General features: G+C 37.5%; 1 protein-coding gene across 3 annotated transcripts in view; it reads left to right on the top strand.

Annotated features, from left to right (window-relative positions):
• Nucleotides 1-24,769, top strand: part of LOC115412716 (poly(rC)-binding protein 3) — a 52,183-nt gene that overhangs the window by 14,009 nt on the left and 13,405 nt on the right. For 2 of the 3 annotated variants that reach the window (XM_030125340.1, XM_030125342.1), the window contains exons 5-9: nt 262-393; nt 5,498-5,626; nt 10,478-10,552; nt 13,577-13,618; nt 20,568-20,646. In XM_030125340.1, coding sequence (XP_029981200.1) covers nt 262-393; nt 5,498-5,626; nt 10,478-10,552; nt 13,577-13,618; nt 20,568-20,646 — 457 coding nt within the window. The remainder of the gene's footprint in view (nt 1-261; nt 394-5,497; nt 5,627-10,477; nt 10,553-13,576; nt 13,619-20,567; nt 20,647-24,769) is intronic. The other variant, XM_030125341.1, reaches the window with a different exon arrangement.

Consider the following 24,769-nt stretch of genomic DNA (forward strand, 5'->3'; position numbering starts at 1 on the left):
ATACTGATCCACTTGTCAAACCCTGTTGGAACAACAGGTCCACTGCTGTGTTCTTAGTGGCCCGTGTAGAATGAGGCCTGTGACGCTGAAGCACTTCTGAACTTCTGAAAGAAGCTCTTCCACCGAGCACATGATCCAATAATCCCATCTACATTACATTTGGATAGTTATTACAAGTAACACACAAAAGACACTGCAGGTTTGGGAGGCACCCGTATGGTGCCTGTGTGGATAAAATACACGTATGTTCATGTTTTACAGGACATAATAAATTCTATGAGCAACAGTCCAGCAACCAGCAAGCCTCCAGTGACCTTAAGGCTCGTGGTACCAGCCAGCCAGTGTGGGTCCCTGATCGGCAAAGGAGGCTCCAAAATAAAGGAGATGAGAGAGGTATGAGATGTGTGTGGATGAAGTTAAAGCACGTCTGACTGTGATCACACGTTTGTTCACGTGTCCAACCCCAGTCACATCTGAATTATCACTAATCCGGACATCCTTCTGCTCTTACACATCTAAATCACTTCTCTCATGGTGAACAACTCTGCAGATGACTCCATCATAAACACAGTCCGTTTGTTTACAGACCAAACCCAATCGTCACTTAGGCCTTTTCAGAAATTTTGTCGTGAAGTGTACTGTGTAGGGATGCAAATTATCAATTAATCCATTAATCATTAGTTGATTGACCTTATCGATCGATTAATTGATAAGCGGCGATTTTTCTGAGAATCTTAATTTCTCTATCGATCAGGTCTATAAGAGTAAAAGCTAAATATTGTTTCTATACTTAATGAAAAAATCATGTCATATTCCTTAAGGACTGATTTATTGAACCATTGGATACAGAACAGACAATGACATGCATGGAGTAGAACGAAAGAAATTCTGCAAAGAACTTCAGTGAAACAAACTGATCTGAGGGGGGGGCAGTTTAGAAGAAATGGACACTTCTGACTTTGCATCACTGACATGATGAAGCCAGATTTCAGTGGAGATGCACCCCCCCACCCATTGTCGTGCTACCACCGGGGTGACCGCAGGACGCAGGGCTGGACCTACTAAAGGTTTGCATGTATTAAAACTAGATGCACATGCAAAAAATTGTATAAACTGATTTAGTAACTGCGCACAAAGGGTTGTGTCTTTCAAAGGTGGAAAACAGCTCGTCTGCATCCAGTTAGTACATTTACCACAATGAATATGGAATATGGGGCATTTACAAACAGTCGTGCGTGTGCTGGGAGAAGAAAAGGTAAATATATTAATTTAGCACAAGCAAAGTGATTTATCAAACCCCAAAGCAATTCTGCAAATAGTAACTGTGTCTGTACTGAACAGGTGTCAAAGGGAGGAGCATCGGGTTGGATGTGGAATTACACACATGGAAGTAGGGATGTAACGATTACCGGTATAACGATAAACGGCGGTAAATTTGCAGACTGTTAGTATTACCGTTTAAATTGTAATTATCACGATAACCGTATTTGATTACCACACTTTTCCAGAGAAAACACCTATGTTAAGATCTGCTTTTATGTCAAATATTTGAGTATAGTTTTAATTCATTACAATTTTAATTTTCTATACCTAATATTTGGAACCAATATTCACTTTTAAAGTCTTTGAAAAGGTTCGTTAAGCATCTTTGTGTTATTTATGCAATAACGTATATACATTTTTCAAATTGGATTTTATATATTTTTTTGTGTTTTTTTTGTCCTTTTCTGTTTTTATAGTAGGTTAAAGTGAAAAAAATAATAGACAGATGATACAGATGAAGTTGTGCTGAAAAAACAGATCCCAAACATGGGTATAGTAAACATTTGTTTGTATAGTATATAAAGGCCAAATCAAAAGGACTGAAAAACAGACAAAATAGACTCAGACCACTAAGGGTTAATATTTGAATGTTTCTGACACAGAAGGGACACTGTGCCAGTTATTTTATTTATGTATTTATTTTTAATTTTGTTTTTTTCAAAATATAACTTGGTTAAATTATTTCAGTTTTGGTCACAATAATCATGATAAGAAATTTTCATATCGTTACATCCCTACATGGAAGTGGTTATTGTCGCAAGCAGGGTTCTAATAGTTTTGAATTTTTCATTCTAGTTTAGTTTTATTTAGTTTTGACTTTTTTTGTCTAATTCAGTTCATTTTAATTCGTTTTTAGAGCAGATTTGATAGTTTTTACTAGTTTTCTTTTTTTTTTTTCTAAATGCTTAGTTTTAGTATTAGTTTTAGTTTGGTCGTCTCTTTTCTCTTCTTCTCTGTGCTCCTATTCAAATCAATCCCAGACAGGACTCTGCTGCTTTAGTCTCCATGTTTCCAGGTAGAGTGGGGACCAGAAGACGACTGGAAACCACAAGTGAACACAAGTGACGGAGCAAAAAGTGTCGTATGGAGACAGCACAGAAAACTGAGAGAGACAAAGAAATCCATTTCATATCAATCCGACACTGACAAAGACACAAATGAAGGGAATTTTATCCATAATTTTTATCCCTTTTAGTTAGTTTTGTAAACACACAAAACAGTTTCAGTTAGTTGTGTTTTTTTCTTTTAATTATACTTTTTATATATTTCAGTTTGTGAAAATGTTTTTACAATTCTAGTTTTCGTCATTTCGTTAGTTTTCGTTAACGATAACAACCTTGGTCGCAAGGAGACATCGAAACAATGAAACGAGATGCAGAGAACGCATTTTTCAGCCTTGTGTGAACATTTTTGGAATGACAGAAAAAAATAATTGACACACACACACACACACACTTGATCTGATGATTGTGATTAAAAATACTCACCGAAGTTAGGCTACAGTGGGACTAAATTCTGTGCACCTGTCAGTCATTCAATCCAACCACCCCCACACCCCCCCCACCTCTAAAATGACAAATAAATGAATGAATGAGTCACCAATACCTTCTATGACTAAACTCCTCCCACGTCCCACTTCCATTCGTCTGGATCATTCAGTCATGTTTCCATTAGTGCTGCTTTATCCCACAGCAGTTTAGACAGTGGACGGTCTCCATGACGACAACCAGTAGCACACGCTAAACCCTCATTTAAATAGGGCGGTCTGCAAGACTTTGCACCTGTTCACATTTGCACAAACAACTGTAAACCGCAGTTCAACCCCACACGCACAATTCTAGATTGCACACGCAAATTAGTAGACGCAAATTGGGACCTTAGGACATCCGGCCCCATATATTTATTTTTTTACTTTATTTTTTGTAGCTCTAATCCTCTTACATAATTAAAGAAAACTAGCGTATGCTAACTGGTGTTTCTTTGATATTGTTATTGATTCAGTCTCGTGTGTTCCACAACCATCTGACTTAAGTGAAACGGTTAATAAAAATAACTTTAATACTGTTTGAACATTGATATCGGATAATACTGGCTAAATTAAAGACGCCGTTTTATGGAAGTAAGTCTGTCTCCTCAGATTCTGAATTATAAAAGCCATTGAATTTCTAGCACTGAATTTTTTTTTGCACTGAAATTAAGTATCTGAATTTTTTGTCTCAATTTTACTATGTTCATAAATTTAGAATAAAAAATTCAGATGCAAAAAATTCAGATGAAAAAATTCAGATGCAAAACATTCAGATCACACATCCGGGACACCAAGAATAAGCAACGATTCTATCTCAAGTCAAACCGATGGCCAGCCAATCAAGTTACATTAGGTTGGTCATGTGACACCGATGCAGGAAGACTGTCAGCGCGGATGTGCGATCCAAATTTTTTGCATCTGAATTTTTTGCTTTTGAATTTTTTTGCATCTGAATTTTTTTTATTCTAAATTCATGAACATAGTTGAATTCAGAGACAAAAAATCCAGATACTTAATTTCAGTGCAAAAAAAATTCTGATACTTAATTTCAGTGCAATAAAAAATTCCGCTACTTAATTTCAGTCCAAAAAAATTTCAGATACTTAATTTCAGTGCAAAAAAAATTCCGATACTTAATTTCAGTGCAAAAAACATTCAGATACTTAATTTCAGTGCAAAAAAAAATTCAGATACTTAATTTCACTGCAAAAAAATTCAGATACTTAATTTCACTGCAAAAAAATTTCAAATACTTAATTTCAATGCAAAAAAATTCCGATACTTAATTTCAGTGCAAAAAAAATTCAAATACTTAAGTTCAATGCAAAAAAATTCAGATGCTTAATTTTAGTGCAAAAAAAATCAGATACTTCATTTCACTGCAAAAAAAATTCAGACACTTTATTTCACTGCAAAAAAATTTAGATACTTAATTTCACTGCAAAAAAAATTCAAATACTTAATTTCAATGCAAAAAAAATCAGATACTTAATTTCAGTGCAAAAAAAATTCAGATAATTTCACTGCAAAAAAAATTCAAATACTTAATTTCAATGCAAAAAAATTCAGATACTTAATTTCAGCATAAAAAAAATTTAAATACTTAATTTCAAAGCAAAAAAATTCAGATAATGTCAGTGCAAAAAAAATTCAGATACTTAATTTCAATGCAAAAAAATTCAGATACTTCATTTCACTGCGAAAAAAATTCAAATACTTAATTTCAATGCAAAAAAATTCCGATACTTAATTTCACTGTAAAAAAATTCAAATACTTAATTTCAGGGCAAAAAAAATTCAAATACTTAATTTCAAAGCAAAAAAATTCAGATAATGTCAGTGCAAAAAAAATTCAGATACTTAATTTCAGCATAAAAAAAATTTAAATACTTAATTTCAAAGCAAAAAAATTCAGATAATGTCAGTGCAAAAAAAATTCAGATACTTAATTTCAATGCAAAAAAATTCAGATACTTCATTTCACTGCGAAAAAAATTCAAATACTTAATTTCAATGCAAAAAAATTCCGATACTTAATTTCAGCGCAAAAAAAAATTCAGATACTTCATTTCAGTGCAAAAAAATTCATTGCTAGAAATTCAATAGCTTTTATAATTCCAAATCTGATGAGACAGATTTACTTCCATACCGTTTCCCTGATGGCAGCAGCTGATACGTATGGACCATATTCAGGTTGAATTCATAAATTGTGGTTGTTTTCAGAGACAGTGGGTGAGAACACGAAGCCTCCACAGTGGTTAAAGGGCGTCACTTCTACTCACAGATGTATTTTCAGTCTTTGTTTTCTCTCAGCAGATGGCAGACTGACTTGCTTTAATGGCCGATGCAAACACATTATGTGCAAAAGCTTCAGTGAACAAAGACCAGGGGCTGCGTTTGCCTTTTTCTGTCCCACTGGTATCAGCTGATGTGTCCTGGCAGGTGTTAAAACACTGCTGTTAGACAGAGGCAGCACACGCAGCATGGACACGAAACCAGGCGGGAGCTGGACCTTGAAGTATTGTTAAAATGCAGCGCGCCTGCCTGCAGGTTGGAGGCTGCGGCGTCCCGCGGAGGCCTTTAAAGCGCCGCCTGCGTGACTGCGTCTACTCTGTGTGCACCTCAAAGTCCCTTCCTGTCCCTCAGTCCACAGGGGCCCAGGTCCAGGTGGCCGGGGACATGCTGCCCAACTCCACAGAACGTGCGGTGACAATCTCTGGGACGCCAGACGCCATCATCCAGTGTGTCAAACAGATCTGTGTGGTCATGCTGGAGGTACGTTTGAAATATTCACCTGCTCGAACCCTCTGTGATGGTTAATTACACAACTGCAACGTCTGTTTGAACCCGGACAGTGGATCTGTGGGGAACTGGATTTTATTTTCAGAAACAAAAGAAAAACTAGTGGTTAGTTTGATTTTCATTATAAAATAGAAGAATTACAATTGAATTTCAAGGCGTTTTACTTTTTCCACTGTCAAAACAGATACACCAAATTTAAAAAAAGACTGATTTTCATTTTCTCTAATGACAAAAAGTAAAGTTACTACCTGAGAGAAATGGAAAAAACCAACCAAACACGCCTATGTACTATTACTACAGTGACAGTAGTTCCATGTACTATTACTACAGTGACAGTTCCATGTACTATTACTACAGTGACTGTAGTTCCATGTACTATTACTACAGTGACAGTAGTTCCATGTACTATTACTACAGTGACAGTTCCATGTACTATTACTACAGTGACAGTAGTTCCATGTACTATTACTACAGTGACAGTTCCATGTACTATTACTACAGTGACAGTAGTTCCATGTACTATTACTACAGTGACAGTTCCATGTACTATTACTACAGTGACAGTAGTTCCATGTACTATTACTACAGTGACTGTAGTTCCATGTACTATTACTACAGTGACAGCAGTTCCATGTACTATTACTACAGTGACAGTAGTTCCATGTACTATTACTACAGTGACAGTTCCATGTACTATTACTACAGTGACAGTAGTTCCATGTACTATTACTACAGTGACAGTTCCATGTACTATTACTACAGTGACAGTAGTTCCATGTACTATTACTACAGTGACAGTTCCATGTACTATTACTACAGTGACAGTAGTTCCATGTACTATTACTACAGTGACTGTAGTTCCATGTACTATTACTACAGTGACTGTAGTTCCATGTACTATTACTACAGTGACAGTTCCATGTACTATTACTACAGTGACAGCAGTTCCATGTACTATTACTACAGTGACAGTAGTTCCATGTACTATTACTACAGTGACAGTTCCATGTACTATTACTACAGTGACTGTAGTTCCATGTACTATTACTACAGTGACAGTTCCATGTACTATTACTACAGTGACAGCAGTTCCATGTACTATTACTACAGTGACAGTTCCATGTACTATTACTACAGTGACTGTAGTTCCATGTACTATTACTACAGTGACAGCAGTTCCATGTACTATTACTACAGTGACAGTTCCATGTACTATTACTACAGTGACAGCAGATCCATGTACTATTACTACAGTGACAGTTCCATGTACTATTACTACAGTGACTGTAGTTCCATGTACTATTACTACAGTGACAGTTCCATGTACTATTACTACAGTGACAGCAGTTCCATGTACTATTACTACAGTGACAGTAGTTCCATGTACTATTACTACAGTGACAGTAGTTCCATGTACTATTACTACAGTGACAGTAGTTCCATGTACTATTACTACAGTGACAGTAGTTCCATGTACTACTACTACAGTGACAGAAGTTCCATGTACTATTACTACAGTGACAGTAGTTCCATGTACTACTACTACAGTGACAGAAGTTCCATGTACTATTACTACAGTGACAGTTCCATGTACTATTACTACAGTGACAGTAGTTCCATGTACTATTACTACAGTGACAGTAGTTCCATGTCCTATTACTACAGTGACAGTTCCATGTACTATTACTACAGTGACAGTAGTTCCATGTACTATTACTACAGTGACAGTTCCATGTACTATTACTACAGTAACAGTAGTTCCATGTACTATTACTACAGTGACAGTTCCATGTACTATTACTACAGTGACAGTAGTTCCGTGTACTATTACTACAGTGCCAGTAGTTCCATGTACTATTACTACAGTGACAGTTCCATGTACTATTACTACAGTGACAGTAGTTCCATGTACTATTACTACAGTGACAGTAGTTCCATGTACTACTACTACAGTGACAGAAGTTCCATGTACTATTACTACAGTGACAGTAGTTCCATGTACTATTACTACAGTGACAGTAGTTCCATGTACTATTACTACAGTGACAGTTCCATGTACTATTACTACAGTGACAGTAGTTCCATGTACTATTACTACAGTGACAGTTCCATGTACTATTACTACAGTGACAGTAGTTCCATGTATTATTACTACAGTGACAGTAGTTCCATGTCCTATTACTACAGTGACAGTTCCATGTACTATTACTACAGTGACAGTAGTTCCATGTACTATTACTACAGTGACAGTTCCATGTACTATTACTACATTGACAGTAGTTCCATGTACTATTACTACAGTGACAGTTCCATGTACTATTACTACAGTGACAGTAGTTCCGTGTACTATTACTACAGTGACAGTAGTTCCATGTACTATTACTACAGTGACAGTTCCATGTACTATCACTACAGTGACAGTTCCATGTACTATTATTACAGTGACAGTAGTTCCATGTACTGTTACTACAGTGACAGTAGTTCCATGTACTATTACTACAGTGACAGTTCCATGTACTATTACTACAGTGACAGTTCCATGTACTATTACTGCAGTGCCAGTAGTTCCATGTACTATTACTACAGTGACAGTTCCATGTACTATTACTACAGTGACAGTAGTTCCATGTACTATTACTACAGTGACAGTAGTTCCATGTACTACTACTACAGTGACAGAAGTTCCATGTACTATTACTACAGTGACAGTTCCATGTACTATTACTACAGTGACAGTTCTATTTACTATTACTACAGTGCCAGTAGTTCCATGTACTATTACTGCAGTGCCAGTAGTTCCATGTACTATTACTACAGTGACAGTAGTTCCATGTACTATTACTACAGTGACAGTAGTTCCATATACTATTACTACAGTGACAGTAGTTCCATGTACTATTACTACAGTGACAGTTCCATGTACTATTACTACAGTGACAGTAGTTCCATGTACTACTACTACAGTGACAGAAGTTCCATGTACTATTACTACAGTGACAGTTCCATGTACTATTACTACAGTGACAGTTCTATGTACTATTACTACAGTGACAGTTCCATGTACTATTACTGCAGTGACAGTAGTCCCATGTACTATTACTACAGTGACAGTTCTATGTACTATTACTACAGTGCCAGTAGTTCCATGTACTATTACTACAGTGACAGTAGTTCCATGTACTATTACTACAGTGACAGTAGTTCCATGTACTACTACTACAGTGACAGTAGTTCCATGTACTATTACTACAGTGACAGTAGTTCCATATACTATTACTACAGTGCCAGTAGTTCCATGTACTATTACTACAGTGACAGTTCCATGTACTATTACTACAGTGACAGTTCTATGTACTATTACTACAGTGACAGTTCCATGTACTATTACTGCAGTGACAGTAGTTCCATGTACTATTACTGCAGTGCCAGTAGTTCCATGTACTATTACTACAGTGACAGTTCTATGTACTATTACTACAGTAGCAGTTCCATGTACTATTACTACAGTGACAGTAGTTCCATGTACTATTACTACAGTGACAGTTCTATGTACTATTACTACAGTGACAGTAGTTCCATGTACTATTACTACAGTGACAGTTCCATGTACTACTACTACAGTGACAGCAGTTCCATGTACTATTACTACAGTAACAGTTCCATGTACTATTACTACAGTGACAGTTCCATGTATTATTACTACAGTAACAGTTCCATGTACTATTACTACAGTGACAGTAGTTCCATGTACTATTACTACAGTGACAGTAGTTCCATGTACTATTACTACAGTGACAGTTCCATGTACTATTACTACAGTGACAGTTCTATGTACTATTACTACAGTAGCAGTTCCTTGTACTATTACTACAGTGCCAGTAGTTCCATGTACTATTACTACAGTGCCAGTAGTTCCATGTACTATTACTACAGTGACAGTTCCATGTACTATTACTACAGTGCCAGTAGTTCCATGTACTATTACTACAGTGCCAGTAGTTCCATGTACTATTACTACAGTGCCAGCAGTTCCATGTACTATTACTACAGTGCCAGTAGTTCCATGTACTATTACTACAGTGACAGTAGTTCCATGTACTATTACTACAGTGCCAGTAGTTCCATGCACTACTACTACAGTGACAGTAGTTCCATGTACTATTACTACAGTGACAGTTCTATGTACTATTACTACAGTGACAGTTCCATGTACTATTACTACAGTGACAGTAGTTCCATGTACTATTACTACAGTGACAGTTCCATGTACTATTACTACAGTGCCAGTAGTTCCATGTACTATTACTACAGTGCCAGTAGTTCCATGTACTATCACTACAGTGACAGTTCCATGTACTATTACTACAGTGCCAGTAGTTCCATGTACTATTACTACAGTGACAGTTCTATGTACTATTACTACAGTGACAGTTCCATGTACTATTACTACAGTGCCAGTAGTTCCATGTACTATTACTACAGTGCCAGTAGTTCTATGTACTATTACTACAGTGCCAGTAGTTCCATATACTATTACTACAGTGACAGTTTCATGTACTACTACTACAGTGACAGTTCCATGTACTATTACTACAGTGACAGTTCCATGTACTATTACTACAGTGCCAGTAGTTCCATGTACTATTACTACAGTGCCAGTAGTTCCATGTACTATTACTACAGTGCCAGTAGTTCCATGTACTATTACTACAGTGCCAGTAGTTCCATGTACTATTACTACAGTGACAGTTCCATGTACTATTACTACAGTGCCAGTAGTTCCATGTACTCACTAACATAAGCTGTTCTTTGTTTTCCTCCCAGTCTCCACCCAAAGGTGCCACTATTCCGTATCGGCCGAAGCCTGCCTCCACCCCTGTCATTTTTTCCGGTGGTCAGGTAAGAGCAGACTCCACAGCAGCCGTTTAGTTTGTGTATTACAACCTGTTCTCTATTTTCAAACAGACTTAAAAAAAAACAGCTGTCCTGGGTTTGGACTGTATCCACCTGAAGATGATGGATGATGGGAAGTGTAATGGAATGTTTGTCTCATCAATGTTAGTGTCAGAGAAGGAACGATAAGTCCCACCAAACGTCCAGTGAACGTGTGGAATTCAGCTGCAGATCTGGCACTGGACTGGATTTGGAAATGAAGGAAAGGAGAGATAAATATGAAAAACAGACGCACATTCAGAGGCGGCTGTTTTGTTGGTTGGTTTGTACCCAGTGCATGTTCAGAGGAGCTGGAAGATGAACTGGGTCCAAGGTCCACTGGTTTAGACCAAAAAGAACTGGAACTGAAAAGAGTCAGGAGAAAAGTGTTCTGATGGGGTGCTTTAGAAATAAAATGGATGGATGGATGGATGGATGGATGGATCCAAAAAGCCCACAGAAAGTTTTAATGAGGGCTTAATATGTGCATTTCTTCACCTTCATATTGGACACTTAGTTCTTTGTGATGAAATACAACATCCACAAGTCACAGGGTTTACAGGTGAAAATGAACATGTATGTAATACCTGAAGGTTTATGCATCACTATCTATCTATCTATCTATCTATCTATCTATCTATCTATCTATCTATCTATCTATCTATCTATCTATCTATCTATCTATCGTTCTATCGTTCTATCGTTCTATCGTTCTATCTATCGTTCTATCTATCGTTCTATCGTTCTATCGTTCTATCGTTCTATCGTTCTATCTATCCATTCATCACTAAAGCATGAGTCAATAAAAACCAAAGTTGCCACATCAGTATTGATCAGTGAATTGATTAATTCCCATCATCCCATCCTGTTTAGAGGAAAAGCAGAAGGTCAGTGTCACCTTTAAACCTGCTGCCGTTCAACACTGACGAACACACTGAGTTCAGTTTACACCCAAACATTCGGAAGTCAGCTGGTTGAATGACTGCATGTGTTTCACAGTGTTGGGAAAAAGGATTCCACCCTTCATTATTCACAGATTTTTACATATTTGTCACATGTAAATCTTTAAGATCATCAAGGAAATGATAACATTAGACAGAGGTCACCTAACAGTCCCAGTTCTGTTAGACTTCCAGGCCCAAATAAAAAGACCATGTCATTATAATCAGATCATAACTGTCCAACTCAGACCCAAATGGACCCCAGTCTGTGGACCCGTTGAATCCAGGTGTTTGTGTTCTAACAGGGCTCTGGGATCCAAAACTATAAGGACTAATGTCAGAATACAGTTGGATATTATGGGATAGATATCCTATTGATTATTAATATTGATGTTTGTGTGTCCAATCCTCCTGAACAGGACATCTGACAGCTGGAGACATGATGTGTCCAAATATTTATGTCCACAGAGTTGATAAACATCAGTATTTGACTGTAGTTTAATGGTAGATGTTTCTTCCTCAGTCAGATGTGATGACAGTAGATGGTTAGATGAAGAAGAACATTAGTATTTACAGTCAGAGCAGGAAAAATGTTAGAGACATTTAGAGGAAGAACATTTAAAATCAGAGTCAGGGATAAAAAAAAAACAAAAGGGGTGGTTTTGGGATGACAAGTGATTTTTGGGTGGTTTTTGGGTGAATTTTGGGTGATGTGTCTTAATATTTATGTCCATGGAGTTGATAAACATCAATATTTCACTGTAGTTTAAAGCTAGACTTTTCTTTGTTTTAGGTGACTAGTAAGTGAATTTTTTGGGGGGGATGATTATTAAGCGATTGGGTTTTTTTTTTTTTTGGGTGATTCCGAAGTGATTTTTGGGTGATTATTAAGTGATTTTTTTGGGGTTGTTTTGAGTGAATTTTGGGTGATGTGTCCTAATATTTATGTCCATGGAGTTGATAAACATCAATATTTCACTGTAGTTTAAAGCTAGACTTTTCTTTGTTTTAGGTGACTAGTAAGTGAATTTTTTGGGGGGGATGATTATTAAGCGATTGGGTTTTTTTTTTTTTGGGTGATTCCGAAGTGATTTTGGGTGATTATTAAGTGATTTTTTTGGGGTTGTTTTGAGTGAATTTTGGGTGATGTGTCCCAAAACATTTATGTCCATATAGTTGATAAACATCAATATTTGACTGTAGTTAAATGGTAGATTTTTCTTCCTCAGTCCAATGTGATGACAGTAGATGGTTAGATGAGGAAGAACATTAACAGTCAGAGCAGGAAAAATATTTTATTAATTTAGAGGAAGAACATTAAAAATCAGTCATGGATAAAAAAAAAAAAAAAAAAAAATCAATGTTGAGAGAAATGAAGTCCAAATAATCTGTGAGTCATTTTAGAAACAAAGATAATAATTGAACCCAAACGAAACAATCCACTGATATCTATCCCATAATATCCAACTGTATTCTGACATTAATCCTTATAGTTTTGGATCCCAGAGTCCTGTTAGAACACAAACACCTGGATTCAACGGGTCCACAGACTGGGGTCCATTTGGGTCTGAGTTAAACAGTTATGATCTGAGGAGAATAATATACAGTATTTAATCTGACCATCTTAAACTTTGATTACAGGACACATTCATCAATGCTTGTGCGCTGTCACAGTAAATTACATAACTTTTTTTCCACCAATAATTGGATTATTTTTTCATGAAGATCTCATTGGTGGACAGTCAGTCTTCTCCCTCTACACACAGTGCATCAGTTACAGTTAAATACATGTCTGCAGATGAAACAGACCCAGTGAAATGGAAAGATCTATTTGATTAGTTAAGTGTGTGTGTGTGTGTGTGTGTGTGTCTGACAGAATTTCATGTATTTTGCTGGCGTTGATTTAAACTCAATTAGAATTCAGAGTTCTTCAGTCACAGTTGAAGTGTAAATTGCATTTTCTTTTCTGATTTGTTGAATGTAACAGAATGTACTGTATATAAGAAATAGAATACAGGTTCAAATCTGCTTTGTTTTCTCCTCCTTGCAGGCCTACACAATTCAGGGACAGTACGCCATACCCCACCCAGATGTAAGTTCTTTATGTCTTCTTAATTTTATAAATAATTATAAGCAATGTATTATTCTCCTTAGATCATAACTGTTTAACTCAGACCCAAATGGACCCCAGTCTGTGGACCCGTTGAATCCAGGTGTTTGTGCTCTAACAGGACTCTGAGATCCAAAACTATCAGGACTAATGTCAGAATACAGTTGGATATTATGGGATAGATATCAGTGCATTGGTTCGTTTGGGTTTAACTATTATCATTGTTTCCAAAATGATGCAGAGATGGTTTGAACTGAATTTAAATCAACATTGATTTTCTTTTTTTCTCCCTGATTCTGATTTTCAATGTTCTTCCTCTAAATGTCTGTAATATTTTTCCTGCTCTGACTGTAAATAATAATGTTCTTCCTCATCTAACCATCTACTGTCGTCACATCTGACTGAGGAAGAAACATCTACCATTAAACTACAGTCAAATACTGATGTTTATCAACTCTATGGACATAAATATGTGGACACCTCACCCAAAATTCACACAAAACAACCCAAAAATTCACTTAATAATCACCCAAGAACCACCCAAAAATCACTTAATGATCACCAAAAAAAATTTAATAAATAAATCACTAATCACCCAAAAAACACACAAAAATCACTTAATAATCACCCCCCCCAAAAAAAAATTATCTTAATAATCACCAAAAAAACACCCAAAAATCACTTAATAATCACCCAAAAAAAAAAAATCACTTAATAATCACCCAAAAATCACTTAATAGTCACCCAAAAAAAAAAATTTCACTTAATAATCACCCAAAAACCACCCAAAAAACCCAAAAATCACTTATCACCCCCCCCCCCCAAAAAAAAAATTCCCTTAATAATCACCCCCAAAAAATTCACTTAATAATCACTCAAAACAACCCAAAACAACCCAAAAGCCATTTAATAATCACCCAAAAACCACCCCATTTCTTTTTTATCCCTGACTCTGATTTTCAATGTTCTTCCTCTAAATGTCTGTAATATTTTCTTGCTCTGACTGTAAATACTAATGTTCTTCTTCATCTAACCATCTACTGTCATCACATCTGACTGAGGAAGAAACATCTACCATTAAACTACAGTCAAAGACTGATGTTTGTCAACTCTGTGGACATAAGTATGTGGACACATCATGTCTCCAGCTGTCAGATCTCCTGTTCAAGAGGATCGGACACACAAACATCAATATTAATAATCAATAGGATATCTATCCCATAATATCCAACTGTATTCTGACATTAGTCCTTATAGTTTTGGATCCCAGAGCCCTGTTAGAACACGAACACCTGGATTCAACGGGTCCACAGACTGGGGTCCATTTGGGTCTGAGTTGGACAGTTGTGATCTGAGGCTGAGGATATCAAACCTCTGCTAATAGAAGCAGAGCAGCTTTTTACAGTAACCGGTGAGTCATGGCTCCTGACTGTGAACATGGCTGTCCTTGTGGTTTGGAGGGTGAATGACTCCACAGCTCAGCTCCTGCTCGGTGTCAGGACGTGTACGGCTGCTGATAACCGTATAAGTAAAGACACTTATGGCTGTTTTGATGTGGACACCCCCTTAATTCCAGTGGGCCATCCAGTCTCCATTAATAATCTGCCTTCATCTGTCCTTGTCTCCAGAGCATCTCCAGAGCTACCTTGTGTCAGATTCACTAATTCAAAGTTGGGCAGTGATTGATGCCAGTAGAGGAGGTGGTTGACGGTACAATCACTCAAGTGCAGACTTGACACTCTTTTCCACCCTCATTAAAACTCTTCTTAAAAGGGGAAGAAGCCTTTAAAACCTCCGTCTTCCCCATTCCTAATGGAAATGATGCCCCGCGGGGGATGGACATCCTGTGGCCCTGCTCTCTACGCTCTCACATACATATAGAACACCAAAGGTTTTCCACTTCCAGCTCTAAACTGATAAGTAGAAGGACACAAGATAAAATGAGGGCACACGTTGGTAATCTGCTTTATACACTGCAAAAAAGGCACTGCAAGAAAGTGAAAAGTGGAAAAGGCCTTATTTCTCTGATTTTATTTGTTTTGTTTTTTTTTTTTTGTTTTTTTTTATTTTTAATGTCTTTAACTTCTCAGGGGAGAATATTTTCCTCATTTTGTGACTGCTGTTCAGTCCATCAGTTTAAGTATTGAACAGTATTAAAGCAGTAGGTGAACCAGGTGTGACGTCCCCCTTTGGTTTGTGAACCACAGTTCTGAACATTAAAGATGGGCTTCATGATAAAAGCTCCTTAAACACAAATACTGTCACTAAACCAAACCTCTACGATAACCCTAGTAAAACACAAACCGACGGCACTCACCTGTTCAGCACACACCTTTAATTATGGAGAAGTTTTTGGCTGTTTAGCATAACAGCCAAACTCAGACCCAAATGGACCCCAGTCTGTGGACCCGCTGAATCCAGGTGTTTGTGTTCTAACAGGGCTCTGGGATCCAAAACTATAAGGACTAATGTCAGAATACAGTTGGATATTATGGGATAGATACCCTATTGATTATTAATATTGATGTTTCTATGTCTGATCCTCATGAACAGGACATCTAACAGCTGGAGACATGATGTGTCCACATATTTATGTCCATAGAGTTGATAAACATCAGTATTTGACTGTAGTTTAATGCTAGATGTTTCTTCCTCAGTCAGATGTGATGACAGTAGATGGTTAGATGAGGAAGAACATTAGTATTTACAGTCAGAGCAAGAAAATATTACAGACATTTAGAGGAAGAACATTTAAAATCAGTCAGGGAGAAAAAAACACTAAATCAATGCTGATTTAAATTCAGTCCAAACCATCTTTGAGTCATTTTGGAAACAAAGAGAATAACTGAACCCAAACTAACCAATGCACTGATATCTATCCCATAATATCCAACTGTATTCTGACATTAGTCCTTATAGTTTTGGATCCCAGAGCCCTGTTAGAGCACAAACACCTGGATTCAACGGGTCCACAGACTGGGGTCCATTTGGGTCTGAGTTAAACAGTTCTGATCTGAGGAGAATAATAATAATCTAAATCAAAGGTTTAGTTCCAGGTTCCACATTCAGCCCAAGATGATCTGAAGTGGATCAGTCTAGTAAAATAATAACTGAATAACCTCTAAATAATGTCAACTCCAAACTTTTCTTTATGTTTTAGAGTGAAAAAAGTAAAAGTACATTCTGAAAATGTTTACATCTACAAACTAAAAAAAAAAAGTGAATAAGAAGAACTTGGAATTTCTTAAGATAAATAAGTGTCATTTTAACAATATTCAGCCTGAGTTTATCATTTATACATGTACATTACTTCTTATACATCACAGTGGATCTACAAACACACTAAACATTTAATGCTGTTTTTATTGCTCCTTTTTGAGCAGTACATAGTGAATTTATTCTGTTATTACTACTGTACATGGCAATTGCTATTTTGTCTTGATTATCTTTATTTATTAATGTATTTTCTCAGATATTAGTTCCTTGTACACAATTTTTAAATTTTTTCCCTCTGCTCAAAACAAATGAATGAATGAATAAAATGAATGAATGAATATTTGTTGTTGAATATGTTGAATATTTGTTCAGGTTAGTCACAGTTCTTTTCAGTTTGTAAATATAAAATTTTTCATGTAGTTTTATTTTTTATATTGTTTGTTATTTCTTTACACTAAAACAAAGATAAAGTGTTGGAGTTATCATTATGTATATGTTTGTATGATGGGAGGAGGAGGATGCAGAGCTGCCCATGACTCAGGAAAACACTGTGGTGGACTCCAGCTCAGACAGTTTTATAGTTTCGACTGTGGTGTTGATCAGAGCCATTTGTACTGAATTCATATTGACTGATAAGTATTACAACGGTCTGAGCAGCAGTCACACTGGGACAGGGTCAAAGCACTGAACTGTTGTGTCTGAAGGTAAGCTAAGGTAAGGTCATAAGGTAAGGTAAGGTAAGGTAAGATAAGGTCATATGGTAAGGTAAGGTCATAAGGTAAGGTAAGGTAAGGTAAGATAAGAGATAAGATAAGAGATAAGGTAAGATAAGATAAGATAAGATAAGATAAGATATAAGGTAAGATAAGAGATAAGGCAAGGTAAGATAAAAAATAAGGTAAGGTAAGGTAGGATAAGATAAGGTAAGGTAATGTAAGGCAAGATAAAATGAGATAAGAGGTAAGGTAAGAGATAAGGTAAGATACGATAAGATCAGATTTTTGTTGAACCCTTTAACCCCTGATTCCAGGTAAACGTTCACATATTACTGACAGACACTTTGGCCCTACCATGATCTGGCTCCATGTCCAGGGTGGTTGGACCAACTGGACTAGACTGTGGACTAGCTGGACTAGACTGTGGACTAGCTGGACTAGACTGTGGACAAGCTGGACTAGGCTGTGGACCAGCTGGACTAGGCTGTGGACTAGACTGTGGACCAGCTGGACTAGGTTGTGGACCAGCTGGACAAGGCTGTGGACTAGGCTGTGGACTAGGCTGTGGACCAGCTGGACTAGGCTGTGGACTAGGCTGTGGACTAGGCTGTGGACCAGCTGGACTAGGCTGTGGACTAGGCTGTGGACTAGGCTGTGGACCAGCTGGACTAGGCTGTGGACCAGCTGGACTACGCTGTGGACTAGGCTGTGGACTAGGCTGTGGACTAGGCTGTGGACCAGCTGGACAAGGCTGTGGACCAGCTGGACTAAGCTGTGGACCAACTGGACTAGGCTGTGTCCTCTCTGTGACCCTGTCTAGGTCTAAGCGGTTCAGAAAAGGACTGACTGAGTCCTTCTGAACACTGGTGTTGTTTGTGGATGGGCTGTTTTTGCAGTGTATCTGGCAGATTTAACACACTGGTGTTGTTTGTGGATGGGCTGTTTTTGCAGTGTATCTGGCAGATAGAACACACTGGTGTTGTTTGTGGATGGGCTGTTTTTGCAGTGTATCTGGCAGATAGAACACACTGGTGTTGTTTGTGGATGGGCTGTTTTTGCAGTGTATCTGGCAGATTTAACACACTGGTGTTGTTTGTGGATGGGCTGTTTTTGCAGTGTATCTGGCAGATTTAACACACTGGTGTTGTTTGTGGATGGGCTGTTTTTGCAGTGTATCTGGCAGATTTAACACACTGGTGTTGTTTGTGGATGGGCTGTTTTTGCAGTGTATCTGGCAGATAGAACACACTGGTGTTGTTTGTGGATGGGCTGTTTTTGCAGTGTATCTGGCAGATAGAACACACTGGTGTTGTTTGTGGATGGGCTGTTTTTGCAGTGTATCTGGCAGATTTAACACACTGGTGTTGTTTGTGGATGGGCTGTTTTTGCAGTGTATCTGGCAGATAGAACACACTGGTGTTGTTTGTGGATGGGCTGTTTTTGCAGTGTATCTGGCAGATAGAACACACTGGTGTTGTTTGTGGATGGGCTGTTTTTGCAGTGTATCTGGCAGATTTAACACACTGGTGTTGTTTGTGGATGGGCTGTTTTTGCAGTGTATCTGGCAGATAGAACACACTGGTGTTGTTTGTGGATGGGCTGTTTTTGCAGTGTATCTGGCAGATTTAACACACTGGTGTTGTTTGTGGATGGGCTGTTTTTGCAGTGTATCTGGCAGATTTAACACACTGGTGTTGTTTGTGGATGGGCTGTTTTTGCAGTGTATCTGGCAGATAGAACACACTGGTGTTGTTTGTGGATGGGCTGTTTTTGCAGTGTATCTGGCAGATAGAACACACTGGTGTTGTTTGTGGATGGGCTGTTTTTGCAGTGTATCTGCAGATAGAACACACTGGTGTTGTTTGTGGATGGGCTGTTTTTGCAGTGTATCTGCAGATTTAACACACTGGTGTTGTTTGTGGATGGGCTGTTTTTGCAGTGTATCTGGCAGATTTAACACACTGGTGTTGTTTGTGGATGGGCTGTTTTTGCAGTGTATCTGCAGATTTAACACACTGGTGTTGTTTGTGGATGGGCTGTTTTTGCAGTGTATCTGGCAGATTTAACACACTGGTGTTGTTTGTGGATGGGCTGTTTTTGCAGTGTATCTGCAGATAGAACACACTGGTGTTGTTTGTGGATGGGCTGTTTTTGCAGTGTATCTGCAGATAGAACACACTGGTGTTGTTTGTGGATGGGCTGTTTTGGCAGTGTATCTGCAGATAGAACACACTGGTGTTGTTTGTGGATGGGCTGTTTTGGCAGTGTATCTGCAGATAGAACACACTGGTGTTGTTTGTGGATGGGCTGTTTTTGCAGTGTATCTGCAGATTTAACACACTGGTGTTGTTTGTGGATGGGCTGTTTTTGCAGTGTATCTGCAGATTTAACACACTGGTGTTGTTTGTGGATGGGCTGTTTTGGCAGTGTATCTGCAGATAGAACACACTGGTGTTGTTTGTGGATGGGCTGTTTTTGCAGTGTATCTGCAGATAGAACACACTGGTGTTGTTTGTGGATGGGCTGTTTTTGCAGTGTATCTGCAGATAGAACACACTGGTGTTGTTTGTGGATGGGCTGTTTTTGCAGTGTATCTGCAGATTTAACACACTGGTGTTGTTTGTGGATGGGCTGTTTTTGCAGTGTATCTGCAGATTTAACACACTGGTGTTGTTTGTGGATGGGCTGTTTTGGCAGTGTATCTGCAGATTTAACACACTGGTGTTTGTGAAGTTCCAAACCCAATCAGCAGACAGAAAACTGAAACTGTCAGAAATACGTGGCTCATGTGGCTGCTGAACCACTCATGGAAGCCTCACTCACCCTGCCTCCATATCTGTTTTTTTTTTCTTGCTTTTGTCCTTCACATCCCTGCGTCATCGCCTCCTCCTCCTCCTTCTCCTCACTGTTTCGTCACTCTGGTTTGGTTCGGCTTCAGTTCTCGGTGTGACCTATGTGACAGTAACCTCTTAGTTCTACTTTCCCTCCTAACCCTTCAGCAGTTGACCAAGCTCCACCAGTTGGCTATGCAGCAAACCCCCTTTACCCCCCTCGGACAGACCACCCCTGCTTTCCCTGGTACGTACCCACGAGGCCCTGTAGACTCTTCCTTCTCTTTGCATCCAGAGAAATCTTTTCTCTTTCCCCTTCCTTTCACCTTATCTCTATTTTTTTTGCACAGCATGAATGACTCAGCCCCTGTGGTTTCCTTTCTCTTTTTTCTTCTTTTCTTGTATATATTTTTGTCTTGGTTCTGGAAAAAAAAGGCAGAAAAAAAGACCCTGGGTGTGACTTTTAAAGTGATGTGGAAAATTGCATCATCGCCATCATCACTTTGGAACAGAATATAGTCATTTTAGGTGATTTCAGTTCCATCACAGATGAGCGTCCCATAGAAATAGGCTGGGCACATACAGTCTGGTACATTTTTACATCTGTAACACATACTACATCTGTCACCTTCAAACTGAATGGAGCAAATCCAGGAAGGAATACACTGAATGATGTCCTATTTCCACTGACCTACCCAGAATACCAACAAAGCCAAAGAAATGAACATAAATGAGTCCAAATTAAATGACATTATAATCCATAGGTATTTTTTTTAATCCTCATGCCCTCCTCAAATTTACAATCCAATGGGACAATGGTCAAAACTGGTGGAATACACTAAAAATGTCCAACATCACTAGTTTTCTTCTAAATAAAATGTTGACATCAAAGAAAGTATGATTATAACGATTATAATGACAGTGAGATTAAAAAATGTGGTTCTAATGCAGGTTAATGGGACATTTTTGAAACCACAGGGAGAATCTGACACTACAAAAAAAAAACCTGACATTGAATCAATTTTGTTGCTGATCTTTGACATATCCAAGACTCTAACCACCAATGTTTCATTCACCTACTATTTAGTATATGAAAAATATTAGATTTTTTTGTGGGTTTTTTGTAATAAATCACTCAGAATTCAAATAATTAAACTGGATTTTTTTTTTTTTTTTTTTTTTTTTTACTTTTTAGAATAGAATAGAATAGAATGTCTTTATTGTCATTGTATAGGTACAACAAAATTAACATTTATAAAAATGTATTTAGATATTTTCATTTTTCTACAAAACAAAACATTCCCTGACACAGGACCCTGTAAATTAAAACACAGGTAAATCAAATGCAATAGAAATACCATAAAGGGAAATCACATGGAAAATAAATATTTGTTTATACCAAAGGTAATTCAATCATACAGACGCAGCACTCTTATAGTAACACCTATTCCTCCATCAGCCGTCCAAATACCGAGTAATACAGTTCCATCTTTGTTCAAAAGTAATTACAGTGGAATTTAAAGGGTTAAAATCCTTAAAATTGTTGAATGTTTAGTAGTTTTGAGCAGGTCAGAAGCTGTTTAAGAGGTCTGTGGAAAAAAAAAAAAAGAAAAATATATTTATATATTTCTATACGATGATTTTACAGCAGTTTTTTTGGGTGTACATTTTTGCCACAAAGGTAACCAGAGGATGTAAAATGCATCACTGGAGTTCAAAGAGTAAAAGACAGTGGATTTCAAAAATGTAACTAAAAAGAAAAGTTATTGCCAAATTTCATGCCGAAAGCTGCAACTCAGACAAAATGAACAAACGAAAAAAAGAGAGAAAAATGTAGAAAAATGTCAAAGCAGGAGAATCCGTGTGTCACTGGTTCTTTTCATATTCAATTGAGAATCCACAATTGGAAATTTAAAAAATGACTCGCTATTTCAGTATTCATGTACAAATCAAAAAACAAGTTGTTTTTTATTCTTTCGATTGTACGCACAAATAAAAAATTGGAAATAATCAAATGGACCAAATGTGGGGTTTCATGTTGACATTTTTCATATCTGATGTGAACTTACTGACCTGTTGGTGTGTTGTTGTGGACAGTGGTGGGTTTGCTCGTATTCTGTCTAATGCATTCTGCGATAATGGAGAATCTGGTGTTATTCAGAGGAAACAAACGTGTTACTGTGAAGGAGGACGACATGACAACTGAAAAAATGGACAGGATCTTCCAGTTGTTGTTTTGTCTGATACAGTGGGTCCATGGGAGACAATCTAAGGAGAGGACACTTCAGCGAACACAGCAACAAGTCAGCAACGTCTGGGTCAAACCAAAAAAAAAACAAACCAAAACTTCTGGGTCAAAACAAATCAAATATCAAAAACGTCAACACGAAACCCCATATTTGGTCCATTCAATTATTGAATTATTTGATTTTTGGAATTACTGATTGTACCGCATGTGAAATTATCGCACAAATACTATAATTATCGTACGTCTGGGAATGCAGATGACAGTAGATGGACACACTGGGTTTATGTTCAGTTATTGATAGATTTTACTGGAAAAAGTCACTTTTTCTTAAATTTTCTCTGTTTTTGGTATGTTAAAGCAACACTGTGGAATTTTAACTCACAGGGTCCCCCTTAAGTCCATAAACGGTATTGTCTGTAACAACTGTATCTCGGTACTACTTGAGCGTTTGTTGACAAGTCATTGATGCTGGTAAACTTCCTGAGGCGAAACAATGAATGTGTTCAACCATGTGTTCAGGTAAAGGAGCCTTTCAACATTTATACAAACTCGAGTGTTTTATTTTAAAAAATATCAGAAACCAAAAAACATTTATCACGTTAGCTACCGGCTAAAACTGTGAAAGGAAACTGCTGGAATAAGTGATGTAGAAACAGAAGGATAGGATTTAACAGCACGACCTGAAACAGATTAAATACAGAAGAGTTTAGATTAGAAGGGATCCATCCGAGTCCACCAGTACCAGGTCCAGGTCTCCTTCCTAGTCCAACAGTACCAGGTCCAGGTCTCCTTCCTAGTCCACCAGTACCAGGTCTAGGTCTCCTTCCTAGTCCACCAGTACCAGGTCCAGGTCTCCTTCCTAGTCCACCAGTACCAGGTCTAGGTCTCCTTCCTAGTCCACCAGTACCAGGTCTAGGTCTCCTTCCTAGTCCAACAGTACCAGGTCCACGTCTCCTTCCTAGTCCAGCAGTACCAGGTCCACGTCTCCTTCCTAGTCCAACAGTACCAGGTCCAGGTCTCCTTTGAAAAAAATCCCAAATACAGAGGATAATATTTTAATAAACAGTGTTAAATCATTTAAAAAAGGTTAAATAGAGAGACAATTTAATTTGGGAACAGCCCCAAACGTAGCCCTGGGTCTTTATGGGTTAAATAAACAACACCCAGAAGTTTTAGGATGCAGGACCTTATAAAACACTGATGAGTGGGTTCATGATGTGCAGTTTTATTTTTTATTCCAACAGCTGTGTTTGGTTTATGTACAAACTTCCTCTAATATCCATGCATCACAGTCAGTGTGTGGACGCAGGACAGTAAATAAAACAGGAAAACTAAGCAGAATAAACACAGAAAGAATAATAATTCACTTTTATATTTTCCAGACTGTTTTCTTCTTCAGTTGTTTTTAGTTTGGTTGCATCTTTAAACCATTTCTCTCTTTGTCCTTTTTCTTGTTATATTGTTTTTGTCTTTTTTCTGTTGTACATGTTTATGTTATTTATGCTTTTTTTTTTTGGTCTTTTTTCATCTGTTACTTTGTCTTTATTAATTTACATCCTTTACACACTGTAATCTTCATGTTAGATCTTTAACACAATTTCTGTCTAGTTTTATTTTTTACATCAGTTTTATTTTTTGTCCAGCTTTCATGTTGCTTTCATGTTGTTCTGTTTCTTAAATGTCATTTTTACATGTAATACTTGAAGTATTACAGACAATGTTTCATGTTTTCATTTTGTATCATCTTTTACATCATGACATTTTTTGCATAATTTGTCTTTTTTCATCTTTTACTATATGTTTGTTCTGTTGTGTGTTTCATATATTATTTTTTATTTCGTTACATTGTTTTTGTGTGGTTTCCCTCTTGTTTGTCTTCTCACCTGTATCATGAGTGTCATTCACTGATGGGTTCACTAATGTCTGTCTCAGACCATGGTGTCCAATGATGCAAAACGAAAATACTGGATGATTTCCCCCAACCATTTTAAAATTTTATACAGTGTAATAATTCAAAGAGTTTCCAAATATTTGTCTAAAAATGTCTTAAGTAAAAGTACAAAGTTAAAAAACTACGTAATGTACAGATACCTGAACATGTTGTACCAGTGGCGTGCACAGA

The sequence above is a fragment of the Sphaeramia orbicularis genome, chromosome 21, assembly GCF_902148855.1.
Source record: "Sphaeramia orbicularis chromosome 21, fSphaOr1.1, whole genome shotgun sequence".
Taxonomy (NCBI): Eukaryota; Metazoa; Chordata; class Actinopteri; order Kurtiformes; family Apogonidae; genus Sphaeramia; species Sphaeramia orbicularis.